Source organism: Procambarus clarkii, chromosome 42 (genome assembly GCF_040958095.1).
Source record: "Procambarus clarkii isolate CNS0578487 chromosome 42, FALCON_Pclarkii_2.0, whole genome shotgun sequence".
In the NCBI taxonomy this organism is placed as follows: Eukaryota; Metazoa; Arthropoda; class Malacostraca; order Decapoda; family Cambaridae; genus Procambarus; species Procambarus clarkii.
Genome location: NC_091191.1, coordinates 13,650,937 through 13,670,491, shown reverse-complemented (window position 1 = coordinate 13,670,491; position 19,555 = coordinate 13,650,937). Strand labels below are relative to the sequence as shown.

The window sequence follows — 19,555 nt, the reverse complement described above, 5'->3', positions numbered from 1 at the left end:
CCACTACCCTGCTACTCCTCTGCACCACTACGCTCCTACTCCTCTGCACCACAACCCTCCTCCTCCTCTGCACCACTACCGTCCTCCTCCTCCTCTGCACCACTAACCTCCTCCTCCCCCTCTGCTCCACTATCCTCCTCCTCTGCACCACTACCCTCCTCCTCCTCTGCACCACTACCCTCCTTCTCTGCACCACTACCCTCCTCCTCCTCTGCACCACTACCCTCCTCCTCTGCACCTCTACCCTCCTCCTCCTCTGCACCACTTTCCTCCTCCTCTGCACCACTACCCTCCTCCTCCTCTGCATCACTTCCCGCCTCCTCCTCTGCACCACTACCCTCCTCCTCCTCCTCTGCACCACTACCCTCCTCCTCCTCTGCACCACTTCCCTCCTTCTCCTCTGCACCACTACTCTCCTCCTCTGCAGCACTACCCTCCTCCTCCTCCATAAGAGATGGGTGTTAGGAGTAACCAGTAATCTGCAGGCGTCTGTGTGGAGAGTAGCCAGGTGTGGGCTTCAATGTTCCCTCTCATCTACAGGTGTGGGTGGGGAGAGAAGCCAGGTGTGGCCTTCAATGTTCCCTCTCATCTACAGGTGTGGGAGGGGAGAGACTCCTGCGAGGACTTCACCGGAGGGGCGTCACTGGTCGCTTCCTTGCGATTGGGATCCGGGACAGTGAGGAGAACAAGAAGTACCTCCGAGAGCTCAGTGCGTCGCTTAACAATTTTAATAATGTTGATATATGGTAGATTGTTGAGACCAGCCTCACGAGACCAATAATGTACAAGGACACATCTATGAGGAGCTGGTTGTTGAGACCAGCCTCACGAGACCAATAATGTACAAGGACACATTTACGAGGAACTGGTTGTTGAGACCTGCCTCACGAGACCAATAATGTACAAGGACTCATCTACGAGGAGCTGGTTGTTGAGACCAGCCTCACGAGACCAATGTAGATGTGCATTATATAACAATGATTATGATGTACATCTCTCAATGAGATGATTACATCTCATCAAGTATTAGATGTACATCTGTAGATGTACAGTAATCTACAGATGTACATGTGTAGATGTACAGAAATTTACTGATGTACAGTAATTTACTGATGTACATGTGTAGATGTACAGTAATCTACAGATGTATATGTGTAGATGTACAGTAATCTACAGATGTACATGTTTAGATGTACAGTAATCTACAGATGTACATGTGCAGATGTACAGTAATCTACAGATGTACATGTGTAGATGTACAGTAATCTACAGATGTACATGTGTAGATGTACAGTAATCTACAGATGTACATGTGTAGATGTACAGTAATCTACATATGTACACGTGTACATGTACAGTAATCTACAGATGTACATGTGTAGATGTGCAGTAATCTACAGATGTACATGTGCAGATGTACAGTGATCTACAATGTACATGTGTAGATGTACAGTAATCTACAGATGTACATGTGCAGATGTACAGTAATCTACAGATGTACATGTGTAGATGTACAGTAATCTACAGATGTACATGTGTAGATGTACAGTAAGATGTACATGATGTACTCCAGATGTACTCTTTTCATCAAAATATGTGGTTCGTATTTGGTTGAATTCTTGTACCAACCCGCAGATCTTGATGTTGCAACTGCTGTGTACTGGTCACTATATATCTTCTGCATTACTCTATTGCTAATTACTTTCTTAATCTGTGATAGACTCTGTGGTATGTAAATGTCTACATTTCTTCTCTTAGTTGCAAGTTTTGCAGCATCGTCTGCAATGTCTTTTCCAGTTATTCCCATGTTACTTGGCACCCAGTTGACAGTACCCAACGGCCTTGATGTTCGAGTGTTTGCATTTTAGTATTCTGGTGGAATGAATGAGTTTTTGTATGCTGGTGGAATTAATGAGTTTTTGTATGCTGGTGGAATGAATGAGTTTTTGTATGCTGGTGGAATGAATGAGTTTTTGTATGCTGGTGGAATGAATGAGTTTTTGTTTTGATGATAGTGAGAATGAGTTTTGGTATACGTTGTTTGTATGATTTTTGCCATGTTGGAGGTATGAATGTATTTTATTGTGCTGGTGGTACCTTCCTTGAGGATACCTTGAGGCCGTTTAGGGCCTTACCGTCCCCGCGGCCCGGTCCTCGACCAGGCCTCCTCGTTGCTGAACAGGTTAACCAGGCTGTTGGACGCGGCTGCTAGCAGACTGTCGTATGAATCACAGCCTGGTTGATCAGAGCTTATCAAGTTCTCTCTTGAACACTGTGAGAGATCGGGTAGTTATACCCTTTATGTGTAGTAGAAGGTATAGATAAGCAGCCTTCCAGTCTGTAGTGGAAGGTATAGATAAGCAGCCTTCCAGTCTGTAGTGGAAGGTATAGATAAGCAGTGTAACAGTGCAAGTATTTTGCACTCTTTCATGTATAATTGTGAGTTGTAATTGTGTGTGTGTACTCACCTATTTGTGCTTGCAGGGGTTGAGCTTTGGCTCTTTGGTCCCGCCTCTCAACTGTCAATCAACTGGTGTACAGATTCCTGAGCCTACTGGGCTCTATCATATCTACATTTAAAACTGTGTATGGAGTCAGCCTCCACCACATCACTGCCTAATGCATTCCATCCGTTAACTACTCTGACACTGAAAAAGTTCCTTCTAACGTCTCTGTGGCTCATGTGGGTACTCAGTTTCCACCTGTGTCCCCTTGTTCGCGTCCCACCAGTGTTGAATAGTTTATCCTTGTTTACCCGGTCGATTCCTCTGAGGATTTTGTAGGTTGTGATCATGTCTCCCCTTACTCTTCTGTCTTCCAGTGTCGTAAGGTGCATTTCCCGCAGCCTTTCCTCGTAACTCATGCCTCTTAGTTCTGGGACTAGTCTAATGGCATACCTTTGGACTTTTTCCAGCTTCGTCTTGTGCTTGACAAGGTACGGGCTCCATGCTGAGGCCGCATACTCCAGGATTGGTCTTACATATGTGGTGTACAAGATTCTGAATGCTTCCTTACACAGGTTCCTGAACGCTGTTCTGATGTTAGCCAGCCTCGCATATGCCGCAGACGTTATTCTTTTTATGTGGGCTTCAGGAGACAGGTTTGGTGTGATGTCAACTCATAGATCTTTCTCTCTGTTCGTTTCATTAAGTACTTCATCTCCTATTCTATATCCTGTGTTTGGCCTCCTATTTCCACCACCTAGTTTCATTACTTTGCATTTACTCGGGTTGAACTTCAACAGCCATTTGTTGGACCATTCTTTGTATTTTGTCGCACACACACACATTCTGTGTGTGTGTGCGTGCATGTGTGTGTGTGCGTGCGTGTGTGTGTGTGTGTTCTGAGTTGTGAGGTAAGAGTGTCAGTAATGCATTGTCTTGATTGGGTGTCTTAGTGGTGACGAGCTGAACCATTTAGCCATGTATGGTGTGGGCGTGTATGGAGTGGGTGATTCCCCCCCCCCTTTTTTAATTTGGTCAATATGGTGTTAAATAATAGAATGTCAGTGTTAAATATCAATTGCTAAAATTTGGAATAATGAAATAATTTGGTAATAAACATCTATGTGTAGAATAACAAACTTGACTTTTGTTCAGTCCTCTTTTTGAATCAATGTCCCCACAAGTAAGAGTTAAGGCTAGAGAGATATCTTGATGAACACGTGAGAGATAACTAAATTAAGCAGTGTTCCTGTCGCATTGTTTAAGTGGAAGTGAAGTTAGATTCAATGACAGGTGGTGGCAGCAAACATCAGAACATCTTAGAATAACATCATTCATAGATCATAAATAGAAAAAAATCAGCCTATTCTCCCCTTTCTTCTTATTCCTCCTACATCACTCTACTCCCTCCTCTTCCCTCTCCCTCCTGCCTCCCCGTTTTCTATTCCCGCCTGCCTCTTCTCCTCCTCAGTTCCCGCTCGCCCCTCCCCCATGTTCTATCCACCCATCCCCTCTCTTCTCTTCCCTCCTCCTCTCTCCTTCCTTTTTTTTAGTTTGTTTTTGATTATCTTCACAATCCAACAACACCCCCCCCCCACCCCGTTACAATGGTGGCTGCGGTTTAGGATATTAATTATCCTCGACTCACGTGTCTTGAGCTCGGACCAGCTACTAGTAGAGAAACTTAGTGACTTGAATATCGGCGATTTTCATTTGGCGAGTTTTATATTTGCGATTTTCATTTTAATTCGCGAGTTTGGCGATTTTGTTAACATCACGTGTGCCATACATTAAAATGTAGAGTAATTTTTATTGAAATTGAAGAATCATTGTAAGTTTTTGTTAAACTTAGTGGTGTGGGACATTTGGGGCTTGACTCTATTAATTTAAATATTAATGTAATGAAAATCAATTACGAAGGACCACCCGCTTTTATAGTAAAGAGGGAAACTATGAAAATATGATCATTAGAAAATTCCTAGATGAACCAGTAACTATGGATAAAATACTAGAGAATATGATCACTTATATAATTAATGGGCTGTATAATTTAACTGAATCAAAGCCTCAAACACCTACATTGGGGGGTTATTACTGGAACTTCATATATGCCCAGGAACTAGTGTGGTTCGTGCACCAGTTCATTATGCAATAATCTAATCCTATGAACAATTATAGAATCATTGTATTTGTCACCAATAAGAACATAGATTATGAACATGATAAATTAATAATTATAATAAACACATGTTAATCCAGAAAACAGTGTTCCGCATGAATAATACTACAGACAATGTAATTTAAGGAATACGGAAAGGGTCTTAGCTTGAAGACGTTTTCCAAGACATCAGTTATGACTCATCCTCGGAATCTCCTGAACTCATCATGGAACACTGGGAGATGATTAACACAAGAAATGACAGCTCGGGGAATTCTTCACACACGCTGCAAATCAAAATATATTCAGTAGCAACATATTAGGCTGCTAAACATCCATGTTCAAGAAAATTAAATTAGAGAATGGAGACAGATAATAACCTGTGGTTTTTTATAGTCGCTCTGTGTGACGACAAGCTACCCAGCTATAACCCCCTCCAAAATGATGCATCAAATGGGAATAAAGGTACTTAGCTAATAGGGCACTGTGTAAGTTAAGGCTTGCCAAAGTTCGCGTCCTAGGTTCTGGCGTCGTAATAACGGACACGTGGTGTCGAGCCTATCCTAGATGTTGACGCGCTTCTCTGGCCGGTCACGTTGTGTTACACGGAACAAATTAACAGGTTCCTGGCTGAATGTCCAATTAAATCTCTTGACAATTCAACACGACGTATAAAGTGACACTGACACCAGCTAAGTTGTTGTCTGCAACGGTTCTTCACACCTCACAGTGGCGACTTTCTTCTAACACTCTCGGTGGCGTCCACCCAGATGGCTTGGGTAATGGCGTCTCTCTCTCCCCGCTCCGCGTCCCGCATTTGCTACACAAATTATTAACTACAAATAATATCATCTTTCGCAGTTGTGATTGAAATGCTCGGATAAGGACGGGTTTATTATTCAGAGGAGTTAAATAATATTATTCGCCTGTTTTACGATGGTAAACAAGCAATGGAGATGAATTAAAGTCTCTCCAGGGCATTCATGCGTGACGTTAAATTTATTACCAGATAACAGTTATAACTATAAACGCTCTATTTGGCATTAGTTGGGGATCAGTTTATCTGTAAATAATTATCACACAGAACACCATTGTTTTATAGAGAATCAAACTCAATTCTCAGACAAACTGGATATAGTTGTGTTTATTTTAATGGAATCTGACGCAATACTGGCGTCTGGTGACGTAAGAATTCTAGCCTTATTGTACAGATGTTATTATTAGTACATGTGAACTCTACGTTTGGTTAATTTTAATTACTACAATGATTAGTAGATTTAATAATAATACAACAGTGTTGTATTAGTGTTGGAAATTTCCAACATAACTCCGGGGGGAGAATATTTGGGTCGCAGTGTAATGTGGAGTACTGACACACCCATCCCGAAGTTGGTATTAATATTAGTATGTTAGTATGTTAGTATGTTAGTACACACATAACGAATGTCCCGTATTTGTCAAGGACATACAAGAAACTTAAGTCTTGCTGATTTCATGTTAAATGGAACATGTTATTAAGAATTACCTAAAGTTGATAATTAAGAAAGCTTACAATAAACTTTGAGACTGGTGTCGCTATGACATGTAATGTGTATGTTACAAAATCTCAAAGTCTGCAAACTCTCAGGTACTCTAGATAAATAATGTTATTTATAGCCTATACAATAATTAAAGATTTAAATCACACAATTCAAACAACAGAATCTATGGTGATGAGAATGTCCTGGGTCATAGTGACTTGTAATGGTTTGTTACTTGACACCACACCACAGTATCATCATGGTTATCTAAATTGGATGTAAAAGGATTCACTCTTGGTCAGAGCTGTAATAGGCTTGCAGTTTCCGCTTACATTGTTGAGCAGCAGCTCTAGTGGGGCAATTGCTTGAAGGATCAGAATTACTGTCCTCGGAAACTACTGGGGAAGCTAGTTCTGGTTGATACTCTCGTTCAGCCAATTCGAGAGGAACCAGCTTCTCTAAAGTTTTTAGAGTAGTGTTGCCTCGGCATAAAACTTTCACTACTCTCAGGACACCTTGATGATCTGGATGAATGGCAACAATTTTGCCTATGGGCCACTCTGACCTTGGTCCATCACTGTCGACTAGTACTAGGTCCCCTGGTTTAAGCTGTACTTTATTGTAAGGACTCGAAGCTCCATAGTGGTACTCTCGTAGAGCTGTGAGGTACTCTCGAGTCCACACCTCATTCCACCTGTTAATAACCCTTGAAAGATGCTGGTAGCTTTCCACCAAGTCACCTCTGGTCACATGTGATGGGTCTACGGGGTCCTCTTCGGCTAAAGGGATGAGAGGGCTCAGTAGACCTCCATGTATCAAGTGTGAGGGACTCAGAGGTTCTCTCTGGGTGAAATCATCAGACAGGTATGTTACTGGGCGGTTATTGACTCGCGCCTCGATTTCCACAACAATGGTTTGGAGTTCGGAGTAACTGACCCTTTGTCTGTGTAAGGTCTTTCTTAAACACTTCTTGACTGTGCCTATCATTCGCTCATAGAACCCACCTTGCCAAGGGGCTCTTGGTGCTATAAATTTCCAGTGACATTGTCGTCTCTGCAGGACTGACTGTACTTCTGGATGTTTCCAGACTTCTCGCAGACAAGCTTCTCCTGCCACAAAATTGGAACCATTGTCCGATATCATTAGTTTGGGACAAGACCTGCGAGCAGCAAATCTGCGGAAGGCCTGGATGAAGGCTTCAGCACTCATATCTGAAGTCACTTCTAAATGTACGCCTCTGGTTGTAGCACACGTAAAGAGACAAATGTATGCTTTCACTGGTATCTTATCTGGGTTGCCAGTGAGAAGCAAGGCTCCTGTGTAATCAACACCAGTGGTCTCAAAGGGACGAAGATGAACCACTCTCTCTTCAGGGAGTGGAGGAGGTCCTGGGTAAGGACATACTCTAGCATCGTATCTTTTCCAGATTACACAGAATTTAATTATTGACTTGACTGTCTGACGACCTTGAGGAAGCCAGTACTTTTGTCTAAGGTCGGTGAGAGTATCTAACACTCCACCATGTAAAGTACCATATTGATGGTGATGTAAAACAAGAAGTTTAGTGATGATGTGGTGACGCGGTAGAAGAATTGAATTCTTTGTGTCCAGATCAATTTTTGCATGAAGCAAACGTCCTCCACACCTTAGTATATTATGAGTGTTGGCATCATACCAGATACCTAGAGACGTAGTTAATTTATCTGGAAGATTTTATATTCGCTTCCATATGTCTCTTGTTGTGCACGTTTGATCCAGTAGAGGATAGGATTGAGAAACTTATGTCGAATTCCTATCTTAGCAAGAAAGTCAAACACATGTGCAGTCACTCTTAATAACTTACTTAAGTTAGAATAATTGTGAGGATCAATGGCTAAGATTCGTTGAGGTTCTGGTTCCTTCATGGGAGTGGTGATATTGGTCACTATGACTTGTGGCTTTTGTTTCGGCCACTGACCACCAACAAGCCATGAAGGTCCATTGAACCACAGTGAAGACTTGATAAGTTGTTTTATCGTTAACCCTCGAGATAAATAATCTGCAGGATTGTCCTTAGTAGGAACATGTCTGAATTTATATCCAGCAGATAACTCATGAATTTCCCTAACACGATTACTGACGTAGGGAGTCTTGTTGTTGTTGTTTTTTACCCATTGTAAGACTGCCTCGTTGTCTGACCACACGACAATCTCACCAAAGTGGATATTATTGAGTGTCTTTGTCAGGCAATGAGCCAATCTTACTCCCACCAGCAATGCAGTCAACTCCATTTGAGGTAAAGATCTCTTCTTAATGGGAGCAACTCTTGCTTTAGATGTGAGCAAAATTGATTGTGCACTATTAACTAAATAGGCTACAGCGCCATATGCTTTGCCAGAGGCTTCGCAGAAAACGTGCAAATTGGTGGGTAAGTTTGGTCCTGAAGCATTACGAGGAAATTTCAAAACACCTAACTGATTAAAATCCGTTGAGAGTATCTGCCATTTAGCTTGTAACTCACTTGGTAACGGATCATCCCAGCTCATATGTTTCTGCCAGCACTCCTGCATTAGGAGTTTGCCCCTTATTAATATAGGACTAAGTAAGCCTAAAGGGTCAAATGGTTGACTGACAAACGAGAGCAATGTTCTCATGGTAAGGGTTGAGTTATCGGTTTGTACTGACTTGACATTCATCTCGTCAGTACTGGTGTTCCATTCCACGCCTAGAACCTTTAATTGATTGGGTACCTGATAACCTGGAAATTCTTTCTCGATTACCTGGATGAGTAATTCATTATTTGAGGCCCATGACTGTAGTGGCATATTGGCTCCTAATAGCTCACGGTTAGCCTCATGGTAGATTTCTACCAAATTAGTTTGATCATTAGTTGTTCCCTGGAAATTGTCGACATACAAGTTGTCGCTAATGTCTGCCTTATAAGGGCTATTTGATTTCCTGAAATGTGTGTCTAATGTTGCTTGCAAAAGAAACGGTGAGGACGTAGCTCCGAATAATACTGAGGCAAAACGATACGTGATGATATCACTGTTAGGATCCAGTGGGACCTTAATCCAGAGAAATTTTGCATAGTTACGATCTTCCTCCTGCAAACCTACTCGGAGGAAAGCTTTGCTGATATCAGCAGTATAGGCGAAAATACCAGTGCGAAATCGTAACAGCACATCATGTAGCCTTTGTGTTAGGCTAGGTCCCGTTTGGAGACATTCATTTAAAGACACACTGCTTGGCTTTACTTTAGCACTACAGTTGAAGACAATACGAATAGGTGTTGTCAATGAGTCTTTCACCACAGCGTGATGAGGTAAATAATGACCTATTTTTCGGTCATCGTTATCAACAACTTCAATAAATTTACTGTTAAGTTGTTGTTGGATGAGTTGATGATACATGTTCAGTTTGTCTGGCTGCTTTTGTAGTCGTGCTAATTGAGACTGCAATTGTGAGGCTGCCATAAAATAATTAACTGGAAGTTGTGGATGATTCAACTTCCATGGGAGTCTTACCCAGTATTGTTTATTTTTATAGACAACTGTATCCAGGTATTGCTGGTAAGTCCACATATCATCAGGGCTTGGTTGTTCAGGGATAATACCTAAAGTGTCTAAATCCCACAAACGATGTACAGGTGGATCAGACTCAATATCTTCAGATATTTCTCTGAAATGTAGGGGTGACTGTTCCAAGCCTAGTCACGCCACTATTATGTTATTAGATTGTTGGTTTGTTGACGCTGAATTTTGTCGGAAAAGCAATTTGCCTCCAGCAGACGACAACAAATTCATTCCGTGTTGTCTGGTGCTTCCAGTTATAAATTTGTAATAATGATCCGCGCCTATAAGTATTCCAACATCAGTGAGGCAGTCAGAATTTATTTTGTAATCTGCTTGCCTCATGCGGTTTCGTTTAAGATGTCTCGCAGTGCGAGCTAACCCTGTGACCTGCAGGTCTGTAGGAAGTTTATCTACTACTACCGCTTGTATTGGACTAGTGGAAGATCCAAGTCTCACTAATACCTTAACTACGTGGTATTCACGAGGTCCACTATTCGTCAAGAAACCAGAACTATTTAACCTCACACTTTTGGCAGGTTTTAAATTTAACTGCCCTACTAACTGTTGTGTAATGAAGGTTTTCTGTGATCCTTGATCAAAAAGACCTCTAGTGTTAACTCTAGATCTTCGGTTTATTAGTCTAAGTTGAGCTGTAGGCAGAGTGGTATTATTGCCTGACTCAGTAGCAAGTACATTTATTTCTTGATGCACTTTGCAATAATGCACTGTGGTAGAATTCGTGGAATTCTCCCCAGTGGTCATGGTTGGTGTAGAAGATTTTCTACATAAGGCGTAGTGATGTACACCTTGGTTGCATCTATTGCAGGAACGTAGCTGCACTACACATTTTTTGGGATCATGAGAGCCCATGCACTTGGTGCACTTGTGTATTTCTTGCAACCTTTTAATCCTAGTATTATAAGTAGGATAAACAGAGCACTGGTAGGTGGCATGTCCTTGATTACAAAACAGACACCTTCTCTGGTTAGTTGACTTGGTCTCTTTAGTAGACAAGTCATTGGTTATTGGCTTGGATTTATATTTACTAGACTTATTCAAAGTCGGTTTGGGTTTAACTGAAGTGTCAGTTTGAGCTGAGTTACGATGGGAGTTAGTAGAGGAGTTTGAAACTTTCTCCCCGTCTTGGTTGGCTCTTTGTCTTTCGACTAAGGTATGCAGACCTTCTGTGATCTCTTTCAAAGTCAAAAAGGTCTTATTGTACATAGTACACAACTTATCTAAAGTTTCTCCTGGCAACTTTCGCCTAACAACTACTTTAGTCATCCATTCAGCTGACTGAATTTGGACTTTAAGGCTTAAGGCCTTGAGTAAAGACTCTAAATCTAGTCTGAAATTTTGGAGAGAATCTGCGGAATTATTAGCAGAGGGTAAATCTAGCAATTTTTGAACTAAGACAGTAATAGTTCTCTCCGTGTTATCGTAGTTGGTTTTGAGCAATTGAACAGCTAATGTGTAACCATCACTGGTCAGTGTGATATTAGAGATTACTTTCAAGGCTTCATTTCGTAACAAGCCTTGTAAATAAGTGAATTTGGTGGTTTGAGGAACGTTAGCTTTAGAGTCTACTGCATCTACGAATTTACTCCAGAAATCGTCCCAACTTTCTGTATCTAATCCTGAAAATGTAGGTAAGTCTAAAGTAGGTAAACGAACCTCTGGTAGTTGGTTACTGAATTGAGACCCTGTGTTACTGGTATTGGATTTAGATTGTTTTGCTAGTTTAGATAGCATGTAAAGTTTATCTTGAGTCTCATCTTCATACTGGGAGATATCGTCTACAATTTGACTTACTTCCTCAGGATCAGTTTCTGTGGTATTCAGTAGAGTAAGATAAGACTGACTTGTAGACTTAACTTGATCAAATTTCAGATCAGCTACTCTTACTGATGTCTCTAAGTGATAAGAGTCAATGGGAGTATCTTTAGATAAGCCCTCAGCCTTGTTAATTAATCTGGCCAAATGACCTTTAAGGCCAATATAGGTTCTCCTTAATTGCTCAGGAGTAGCCATGTTGGGCTTGGGTCCAAACTTCATGGGATTAGTATATGTATTACTAATGAAGCTTGGGTACTTGTTCATTAGTGGACAAGTAACATTAAATGTAGCCTAATTTAATGTGGCTAATTTATACTCTACCTCACTTGAGGTTAAATGTACCTACCTAACAACAAGTAGCTAGATATTTTGTGCATTGTCTGAACTTCACCATTAGTTCTCGTCCGGTTAGCTCTTCTATGGGCCTCGTAGCCTGGTGGATAGCACGCAGGATTCGTAATTCTGTGGCGCGGGTTCGATTCCCGCACGAGGCAGAAACAAATGGGCAAAGTTTCTTTCACCCTGAATGCCCCTGTTACCTAGCAGTAAATAGGTACCTGGGAGTTAGTCAGCTGTCACGGGCTGCTTCCTGGGGGTGGAGGCCTGGTCGAGGACCGGGCCGCGGGGACACTAAAGCCCCGAAATCATCTCAAGATAACCTCAAGATAACCTTCTATATCACCATCAGAGGTAATGGGGATCATTCAGCAATACACAAAATAGATACATACAAATAATGAGTACAAGAGAAATATTATGGAGACACTCCAATCAGAGTTATCTCAAAATTTAATCCCACCCTGGATAGGGTCAGCACAAATAGTATAATACATACAGTACTGACTAGCTTAAATCTAGTCGTGATAATTCCTACCTAAGAACTATAAATTTATTTAGTCTGGGCTTGTACCAAATTCAGCACAATCTCAGCCTAAATTCTACCTAATAAGATGGGTAAAGATTATTGTGGTGCAGTAAGGTGAATATAATTGTGCTGTATTTTTGTTTTTTTTGTTTTTATAAGGGTGCACTTGCACACACAGGTGAAAACAATTATGTACAGTTAAGTTTGGCTTGCTAGCCACAGCCGTTTGTGATAGTTGATGGTGTTGATCAACTTGTCAACCACATGCAACCTAGACTCACCTGACAAGTGTACACCATCTCTGGTCAGGTTTTGTCTATAAGGTCTGGCTGTAAATTGGATATAAGTGGCATCCAATCTCACTCGTTTTTTCAGCCTGAAATTTATGTACTTAGCAGCTCTCTGGTAGTATTCTGGTGTCACTCCCCAACGATTATCTTGACTTGGTTGGCGAGGTTCCACTAACGTGAATACTACTGAATTACTGATGAGCTTGAAAGAAGAAATTATGGCTTTAAGGTGCTTGATCACCTCAGCTGGATGACGAGTAGGATGGATGTCATTACCACCTAAGTATATAATGGTTAGATGGTGAGGCCACTCTAACGCAGGTGTTAGTGTGGAATTGTTATAAAAGTTATGAGCTGTTGCTCCTGGTGACCTAAAGATACTTACTTCAGTATGAGGTATAGGTCTAAGTGTTGTGGGTAATTGACTGTGTCCCACGAGTGCTACCTTATACATGAGGTGAAAGTAGCAATGTATTGGTGTGACTTAGATTAACTTATGTGTTACGCTGTTGGCAGACACAATTAATTAAATGGTTAGTCTAGATTACATCACACAAGGATTAGTTATTAATAATTAGTATTTATAATTATAATTTATGTTCATCCGGTTCGATAAGGACCATAATGTGGGACATTTGGGGCTTGACTCTATTTATTTAAATATTAATGTAATGAAAATCAATTACGAAGGACCACCCGCTTTTATAGTAAAGAGGGAAACTAAGAAAATATGATCATTAGAAAATTCCTAGATGAACCAGTAACTATGGATAAAATACTAGAGAATATGATCACTTATATAATTAATGGGCTGTATAATTTAACTGAATCAAAGCCTCAAACACCTACATTGGGGGGTTATTACTGGAACTTCATATATGCCCAGGAACTAGTGTGGTTCGTGCACCAGTTCATTATGCAATAATCTAATCCTATGAACAATTATAGAATCATTGTATTTGTCACCAATAAGAACATAGATTATGAACATGATAAATTAATAATCATAATAAACACATGTTAATCCAGAAAACAGTGTTCCGCATGAATAATACTACAGACAATGTAATTTAAGGAATACGGAAAGGGTCTTAGCTTGAAGACGTTTTCCAAGACATCAGTAATGACTCATCCTCGGAATCTCCTGAACTCATCATGGAACACTGGGAGATGATTAACACGAGAAATGACAGCTCGGGGAATTCTTCACACACGCTGCAAATCAAAATATATTCAGTAGCAACATATTAGGCTGCTAAACATCCATGTTCAAGAAAATTAAATTAGAGAATGGAGACAGATAATAACCTGTGGTTTTTTATAGTCGCTCTGTGTGACGACAAGCTACCCAGCTATAACCCCCTCCAAAATGATGCATCAAATGGGAATAAAGGTACTTAGCTAATAGGGCACTGTGTAAGTTAAGGCTTGCCAAAGTTCGCGTCCTAGGTTCTGGCGTCGTAATAACGGACACGTGGTGTCGAGCCTATCCTAGATGTTGACGCGCTTCTCTGGCCGGTCACGTTGTGTTACACGGAACAAATTAACAGGTTCCTGGCTGAATGTCCAATTAAATCTCTTGACAATTCAACACAACGTATAAACTGACACTGACACCAGCTAAGTTGTTGTCTGCAACGGTTCTTCACACCTCACAGTGGCGACTTTCTTCTAACGCTCCCGGTGGCGTCCACCCAGATGGCTTGGGTAATGGCGTCTCTCTCTCCCCGCTCCGCGTCCCGCATTTGCTACACAAATTATTAACTACGAATAATATCATCTCTCGCAGTTGTGATTGAAATGCTCGGATAAGGACGGGTTTATTATTCAGAGGAGTTAAATAATATTATTCGCCCGTTTTACGATGGCAAACAAGCAATGGAGATGAATTAAAGTCTCTCCAGGGCATTCACGCGTGACGTTAAATTTATTACCAGATAACAGTTATAACTATAAACGCTCTATTTGGCATTAGTTGGGGATTAGTTTATCTGTAAATAATTATCACACAGAACACCGTTGTTTTATAGAGAATCAAACTCAATTCTCAGACACACTGGATATAGTTGTGTTTATTATAATGGAATCTGACGCAATACTGGCGTCTGGTGACGTAAGAATTCTACCTTATTGTACAGATGTAATTATTAGTACATGTGAACTCTACATTTGATTAATTTTAATTACTACAATGATTAGTAGATTTAGTAATAATTAATAATAATACAACAGTGTTGTATTAGTGTTGGAAATTTCCAACAAGTGGTAATTTTGAGATTATCATTCTGTAAGCGGCTGCTTGTGTATGAGGCAGTCTAGTGAGGCGGTGTTGGTGACACTGGCCTTGCTGTGTATACTAGTGTATATAATTAAGTGTAGGGAATAAGCGTAGGACTAAGCGGGCTCGCGATTTCGTTGCTCGGAGCCACACGTATTTTAAGTGTTATGATTAGTGCGACATACGGGAAACTAGAGAAAGTTTGGGGTATGCGCTTCGCTCTGAAATCTATGGACAGAAATTAGTTCTCGTTTCTCTTCATAGCTTCCAGGGGTGTACAACCCAGTTATAGGTTGTACAGCAATCTGTTCGGCAGGTTGTCTGGGAAATTATCAGTGAAGGACGCTTACTGATACATTTCTGATTTACATGGAGTTGCCTCGAGTTCTAGATCTTAACGATAAGGCCGCAGACGGTGCACCGTCACCTAGAGTGTAGCTGAGTTATCATCATAGAGGGGGTCATGTTGGCAGCGAGATTGACCTCAAACATTCTGGTCGTGAATTGTGTCTTAGGGAGGACGGCTGCTAGTGTTGGATGTTTTTCCCCAAGGGCGGGTCAGACGTAGTTAGCAGGCGTAGCTTACCGAGGAACAATCGTAGTTTTAATCACCACGAGAGTTAATCTTAAATTGAATTAGAATAGTCCCTAGATTAAGTATCTAGCATTAGCAACCTAGAAATTAAATGTCAGGCTAAGATTTTTCATAGGGTAAGGGATTTATTGTGTATTTTGTTAAATGTGGGAGAAGTTCAGAGCTACAGGTGTAGCTTTTGTGGAGTTAATTTTCATTATGTTAGGTTTTAAAGATCAGTCAGTCAAGTGCTCGACTATACTTGGCTTAGGGAAGACTATGCTCGTGTTAGCACATTTAACTATTGACTCCTGGTCCTGGACAGCATACTGTGGCTCTTACACTCTTTTCTCAGGTTGGAGTGAAGGAGTTATGTTTGAAGACTCCCAGGGGAGGACGAGAGTGTTGACTACCAACAACCTCCGCAACCACCAGGGCAGAGCAGTACTCTCTCTCAAGGTCATCCCTCATGCAGACGTCTGTCAACCAGCTGTGGACCAGTGGTGGGACACTACAGGTCCAGACGGACCCCGGGACGACCCTCGGGTCGTTCCCCACACAGAGGCTTCAAGAGTGACACCTTCAGTCACGCCTCAAGTACGACCCCAGTCTGCACTCATGGAGGATCCGCCTCTCAGGCTGTCCTCAGTAGACCCCAATATCACCGTGGTACCCAAAATTGGACCCCAGATGACGAGGTTCCACTACCATCAGGACCCCAGCGGTTCCCAGGTTGTCTTGTCGACGACCCCACTGGTTGCGGAAGAAGAACGACCCCAGTCCGGTCCATTACCATCGGTCCCTCAACAACGGACCCCAGTGGACCCCATGTTGCCTGTCATCATCGCACGGCAACCTCCAGTGGACCCCAAGCTGACTACGGTGGACTCTGGTTGTCTGTTACTATTAAGGAGACCCCATTGGACCCCATGTTGCCGGTTACCAACTTTAGGCGACCCCGTTGGACCCCAGTAGACCCCCAGGTTGTCCTGTCGACGACCCCACTGGTTGAACGAGAAAGAAGGAAGAAGAAAGAAGAGAGAAAGAAGAAGAAAGAAGAGAGAAAGAAGAAGAAAGAAGAGAGAAGAAAGAAGAAAGAAGAAGAGGGAAGAAAGAAGAAGGAAGAAAGAAGAAGATGCATGGGCCGCCGTATACGACCAGCCTGTGACGGTTGGCGCCCGGCCCCTAGTGATGGTCATTGGTCACTAGCGGGGCCCAAGAAGATGCTCACACTTGGCACTTAGTCTGGTGCTTGGTGTTGGGAGCACTCACGCAAGGACGCTGTGTCAAGACCAGCCCGGTTGCCTTCATTGGCTGCCACTTGCCGGCAGACACATCATCTTGTGGCCGTGTGTGAGACAGCGTGACAGTACCGACCGAAGACTCCGTCGAGGGATGTGGGGAGAAGGACGTCGCTGGAAGAGCAGCGCGGGTCAGTAGTTTGGGAGTGAAAATTGCCGCCCCAATGGTCGCGCCAGGACCCCAAAAACGCTGGCCAGTAGATGCTCGGCGTGGGCTGACCCTGACGTGACGGGGGCTGCCGAGTAAGTTGTATAGTGCACCTAGTAGGCTCTTGGCTCTGACCCCGGTTAACAGCGTTGTTGTGGCGCCTGAAGGAGCAGCATCCGGAAGCTGATGAATCGGGAAGCATTGCTACGACCCTCATTCCTGCCTGAAAATCGTGTTTCCCAGTGCCACATCTTCAGAGACTTTTAAAAGACATTTTAGTCTACTGGAAAATATTGAAAAAATATTTGTAAAAAAAAAAAAAAAAAAAAAAAATAGACCCAGTGAAAATTGAACTGAAATATTTTAGCTAGGATTTTGTCATTATTTTTTTTTACTTAGGATGTATTTTCTTGTATTTTTTTATGCACCTTGTTGACATGTTTATTCTTACTTTTTTTTTATGTCTCCACTAAATGAAGTTTTCGAGTGTGATTCAATCTTGATTGGTTCCCACTACAAAAAGCTTCATTTTGGGGGAGATAGGGGGATATGTAACAGTGCAAGTATTTTGCACTCTTTCATGTATAATTGTGAGTTGTAACTGTGTGTGTGTGTGTGTGTGCGTGCGTGTGTGTGTGTGTTGGTGAGGAGGAGCGCGGTACGAGGGAGGTGCTAGCCTGCTGACGGGAGTACTATTAAACAAGGAGAGCCTTGTGTCCTGCAGGACCCGCCTGGGTCCTATAAGGGTTAGTTTTGCTTCTCAGGCCTTATTTGGGCATGAGGAAGAGAGTACACAGCTTTCCCCACGTTGGGGATGGCTGGGAGATTCAGTTAGCGACCGCCTTGGACAGAGAGAGGGTGACCGGCCAGCTTCCTCACCCTGATGGGTGACACCCCCCAGGCACCCTCAGGGTGTATCCGTCTGAGTTGTGAGGTAAGAGTGTCAGTAATGCATTGTCTTGATTGGGTGTCTTAGTGGTGACGAGCTGAACCATTTAGCCATGTATGGTGTGGGCGTGTATGGAGTGGGTGATTCCCCCCCCCTTTTTTAATTTGGTCAATATGGTGTTAAATAATAGAATGTCAGTGTTAAATATCAATTGCTAAAATTTGGAATAATGAAATAATTTGGTAATAAACATCTATGTGTAGAATAACAAACTTGACTTTTGTTCAGTCCTCTTTTTGAATCAATGTCCCCACAAGTAAGAGTTAAGGCTAGAGAGATATCTTGATGAACACGTGAGAGATAACTAAATTAAGCAGTGTTCCTGTCGCATTGTTTAAGTGGAAGTGAAGTTAGATTCAATGACAGGTGGTGGCAGCAAGCATCAGAAAATCTTAGAATAACATCATTCATAGATCATAGATAGAAAAAAAATCAGCCTATTCTCCCCTTTCTTCTTATTCCTCCTACATCACTCTACTCCCTCCTCTTCCCTCTCCCTCCTGCCTCCCCGTTTCGCTCCCCGTTTTCTATTCCCGCCTGCCTCTTCTCCTCCTCAGTTCCCGCTCGCCCCTCCCCCATGTTCTATCCACCCATCCCCTCTCTTCTCTTCCCTCCTCCTCTCTCCTTCCTTTTTTTTACTTTGTTTTTGATTATCTTCACAATCCAACAACACCCCCCCCCCCCCCCGTTACAGCAGCCTTCCAGTCTGTAGTGGAAGGTATAGATAAGCAGCCTTCCAGTCTGTAGTGGAAGGTATAGATAAGCAGCCTTCCAGTCTGTAGTGGAAGGTGTATAAGCATTTGTCTCCTGATTTTATGAATAAGTTTTGGTATGTAATGGATATATTAGCATTTTCTACACTTTATTATCAATATGACTTTCTTTACTATTGTTTATTGGATCACTATTATTAGTTTTGGGTCTTTATTTGTTACGAGATCTTAGTTATTGTAACATTTTAGGGATTTTAGACATTTGGGAATTTTTGTCTGACTTTAGTCTGTCTTAACCTTATTATCCTCATGATCAAGCAGGAGCATATATACACCTGTGTTATTGTAAGTTGCTTAATGTACAACTAAATACAGTAAGTTGCCGACTGTAACTTACAATTATGCATTAAGCAGCTTACCGTATATGTACTTTAATATTATTAGAATCCTATTGTAAACTTGCTCTAATACAGTAGGAAGCCTTTTGGGCACTTACTTTATTTCAGTAAGTAACGTACTGTACAATATCTTTTGTACAGTAAGCAGCTTACTGTTCAAGTAGTTTAATACAGTAAGTGTCCTTCTACATACTTAAATGAACAATTTCTTTAGTAAAGAAACTACCATATGTACGCCTGCTTTGATACTGTAAGTAGTACTGTACTATATTTTATATAGTAAAGTACTACAACTATTAAAGTAAATACATGCATTATTTGAAATACAGTAACATATAACTTTAAAAAATATAAACACTTATATTTGCCCTCATATTCTGAGGCCTGTTGTTTGGAGGTATTAACTTGCTAGTGGTATATGATATGACTTTTTCAACAGAAACAGAGTAAGACAAATCCGAGTGGTAAACGTTGCTAATGGTCCTTAGGACTCTGGCCTGAGACCTGTCTTGTTTAAAGTATATAAA

The 19,555-nt window shown here is 41.8% G+C and overlaps 1 protein-coding gene across 4 annotated transcripts in view; it reads left to right on the top strand.

The window, feature by feature from the left end:
- LOC123749507 (uncharacterized) overlaps positions 1–3,583 on the top strand; it is a 114,740-nt gene extending 111,157 nt beyond the window's left edge. For all 4 annotated transcript variants that reach the window (XM_069339918.1, XM_069339921.1, XM_069339917.1 and 1 more), the window contains one exon: positions 596–3,583. In XM_069339918.1, coding sequence (XP_069196019.1) covers positions 596–750 — 155 coding nt within the window. In that variant the 3' untranslated portion in view covers positions 751–3,583. The remainder of the gene's footprint in view (positions 1–595) is intronic.
- Positions 3,584–19,555: the final 15,972 nt, after the last annotated feature.